The sequence below is a fragment of the Syzygium oleosum genome, unplaced genomic scaffold, assembly GCF_021117445.2.
Source record: "Syzygium oleosum isolate NSW1041296 unplaced genomic scaffold, Sole_v2.1 Sole_v2.56, whole genome shotgun sequence".
Classification (NCBI taxonomy): Eukaryota; Viridiplantae; Streptophyta; class Magnoliopsida; order Myrtales; family Myrtaceae; genus Syzygium; species Syzygium oleosum.
The window spans coordinates 1,280,972-1,284,302 of record NW_026607540.1 but is presented as its reverse complement, the minus strand read 5'-3'; the positions used below and the strand labels follow the sequence as shown (position 1 = coordinate 1,284,302).

The 3,331-nt window shown below is 49.3% G+C and overlaps 1 protein-coding gene across 1 annotated transcript; it reads right to left on the bottom strand.

Annotated features, from left to right (window-relative positions):
• Positions 1–880: 880 nt before the first annotated feature.
• LOC115691148 (uncharacterized) lies at positions 881–1,828 on the bottom strand. The gene has a single exon (XM_030617724.1). It carries the CDS (start codon positions 1,826–1,828, stop codon positions 881–883), a length of 948 nt encoding a protein of 315 aa, XP_030473584.1.
• Positions 1,829–3,331: the final 1,503 nt, after the last annotated feature.

The following is a 3,331-nucleotide window of genomic DNA, read 5'->3' as shown; positions in this document are numbered from 1 at the left end:
AGTCTATGCACAATCTTAAGCTCCCATCCTTCTTCCTTTCAAACAGGACCGACGCTCCCCATGGAGACACACTAGGGCGAATAAAACCTTTGTCCAATAATTCCTACATCTGGACTTTCAATTCTTTCAATTCCGACAAGGACATTCTATACGGTGCCTTAGAGATCGACTCTGTTTCTGGGGCCAATTCTATCACAAATTCCACTTCTCGCTCTGGTAGCAAACCCGGCAATTCCTGGGGAAAGACCTTGGAAAAATTGCACACTACGGGTATCTCTTCCAATTTAGGTTCCACCACTGTCGGATCGACCACATTCACCAAATGCCCTTCACAACCTTCATCCAACAATTTGGTCACCTCGAGCGAAGAAATCCAAGGGATCGAGGTTCGTCCTCGGTTTCCCTGAAATTCAAATCTAGGCTGCCCAATCGGGTTAAAATGGATCACCCTATTGCCACAATCCATTGCGGCTTTCTGCCTTACTAACCAATCCATTCCAATTATCACATCAAAATCAAACATGGCCAACATTGCCAAGTCAATCTTTTCTTCTCTACCCCCGATAACTATCTTACCGTTAGGACACCCTAACGACACTAACACCTTATCATTCAATGGAGTCATCACACATAGCATAGTCTTAAGCATAACAGGCTCAATCCCAACCAGTCTAACAAACTGCTCTGATATAAACGAATGGGTCGCCCCCGGGTCAAATAATGCATACGCAGCATGATCACATAGAGAAATCGTACCTGTGACCGCACTTGGTGTGTCCTCCGCCTCTCTTCGCGCCATTGCATAAACCCGTCCTTGCGCAGGCGGTCGTCCTTGATTAGCCAACGGGGGATTTCCGGCTTGGTTCCCTACTCGGGGCTGTTACGGTCGCATCTGAAGTCCTGAAGGGCGCTGCTGGGGACAATTCCCGATCTGGTGCTCCAAACTCCCACATTTAAAACAAGCTCCAAATCGGTTCGGTTGGTGGCTCGGCTTCCCAATGTTCTTTCTAGCCGATGGGATGAATCGCCTGTTTCCCGCCATCGGCTTCTTCCCGAAATGGCGGTTGTCCCTAGTCTGAGTGAATCGCGACCCAGAAGCGGCTGCTCTTTCTAACTGATCTCGCTCTATGGCTTGAACCCGTTCATACATTTCCCCGTAGTCTTGGATGTTCAACGAAATCATCTGGCTTCGAAGATCCGGCTTTAGTCCATCTCGGAATCTCCGAACTTTATCCTGCAGATTTTCAACCATTCTAGGTGCAAACTTGGACAGTCTAGCGAACTCCGCTTCATACTGGTCCACGGTCATCTGTCCTTGGCGAAGTCGCATAAATTCCGCTAGTTTCCTTTCTTGTGCACTCTCCGAGAAATACTTTCCATAAAAACTTTCGGTAAACGCGGCCCAAGTCTGGACGGTACCTTTCGGAAACACTCTATCTCTGGTGGCCTTCCACCAATCATTCACGTTGTCTTGCAACTGATATACTGCCAAGGTCACTTTCTCAGTCTCGGTGCACCCTAATACCTCGAAGGCTTTCTCTAACTCTTCTACCCAACGCGGTGCAGCCTCGGGGTCACCCCTTCCATTAAACTTAGGCGGTTTCAACTTCAGGAACTGTTCTACCAACTGGTGCATCTGTCTATTTCCAGCTACCTGAGCCTGCCCAAGATTGGCTTGATTTCCATTGATAGCAGCAGTTGCTGCGGCCTCAGCAGCCTGAGCAATATTGGTGGCCCTTTCCTGAGCCTGCTTACTCATCAAGTTTTCTATCTCTTGCAGGGTATGAATAACCTCATCCATTCTAGGATCTCTGGCCTCTTGGCCCATAGCACACGACTGCCCTTGAGTTTCCTTTCCTCTTCTTCTCATCTTTACTGACCTCACTACTCGCCTACCTGCTATAATTCCATTCAGGAATTAGAGACCTAAACCAATCTAAACCGGTCTAAGGTCCTAGGCAGGGAACTAGCACAACAGCAATAAATCACTCAGCATGCGGCTAAGCACCAAAAGCACAGGACTTCAATCCAAGGAGATACACGTATTTACCTCAGGTCCTGCCGCACTTGCACTTTACGGTCAATTCATATAGGCACTCAATCAAAATACAGACAATCAGGAGGTACACGTAGCACACAAGGTCTCCCTATTGGCTCCCAAGGTCATTGCTCCTTATCACTCTAGGCTTCGACTGAATTGGACCGAGCTGACCTTGCTATGATACCAAATCAACGGGGGATGTCACGCCCTGAACCCTACGGCGCGCGAGCATCCCAATCGTGGTCGATATTGATGTGCGACGTCCTAGGATGCGTCGCTGACCCAAAACCCAACGCAGAGATTAAAGCACACGCGGAAGCAATAATTAAATCACCCGTACAAATCAAACAACACGAGACCAAGGATAGCACAAACAACAAACAACAGGGTTACAAATATACACTTGCATTAACATCGGGAAACATATACATTATCCATTTACACCAAAACACAACACATCAAAGCAGGTCAACGGCCATTACTAACAAAAAGGGGTAAGCGGCCAGGGCAGTCAGGGATACTAAGACTAGAAAGGGCTCCGGTCAAAAAGGTATTGGCCCGATCTAACTGAGGCTAAGGCTACCCTACGGAACCCAGCCTGGATCGGATCCCGAGGACTCGGAAGAACTGTCAGACAGCTCGACCTCGGAGTCTAGGAAATCCAGCTCGGACTCGGCCTCTGCTGGCTCCTCTTCAGAATCCATCTCCTCAGGCTCGCCCTCCTGCTCGGGGTCCTGCTCTATAGGCTTTGGCTCCTCATCCGACTCCATCGGCTTCGGGTCAGAGTCCCAATCCACTGGCTCCTCGTCCATCGGGTCTGGCTCATCCATCTCCCAGACAACAGGTCCATGCCAAACGCCAGCACTAGAACTCCCCTCGGACGTATACTCGGGGCTCGCCAGGTCTCCATCCTGACGCTGGGGATCTATGTCTCCTAACCCGTTGAACGGGACGTCAAAAGTCCGGAGGGGCCCAAAGGTCCCGGAATAGTCTCTAAAGCACCAAGCGATATACTCGTGGGCCTGAAAGTGCTGCTCACCCACGTCAACCCATACTGTGGTAAAGTGTCTAATATACGTATCCCCGTTCCCAACGAGGTACTCGGTCACGTCCCGGTCTATCCGAGACAGAATCCCAAAACGTATAGGTACATCAGACATCTTCAAGGCCGGGGGTCTGAAAAGTTGGGTTTTAACAAACAATGAGAACGAATCTCAGCGAGTAAAACCCCCTAAACTTAAACTAGGCTAACATGCACCTTCTGACAGGCAAACAAAACACATATAACCA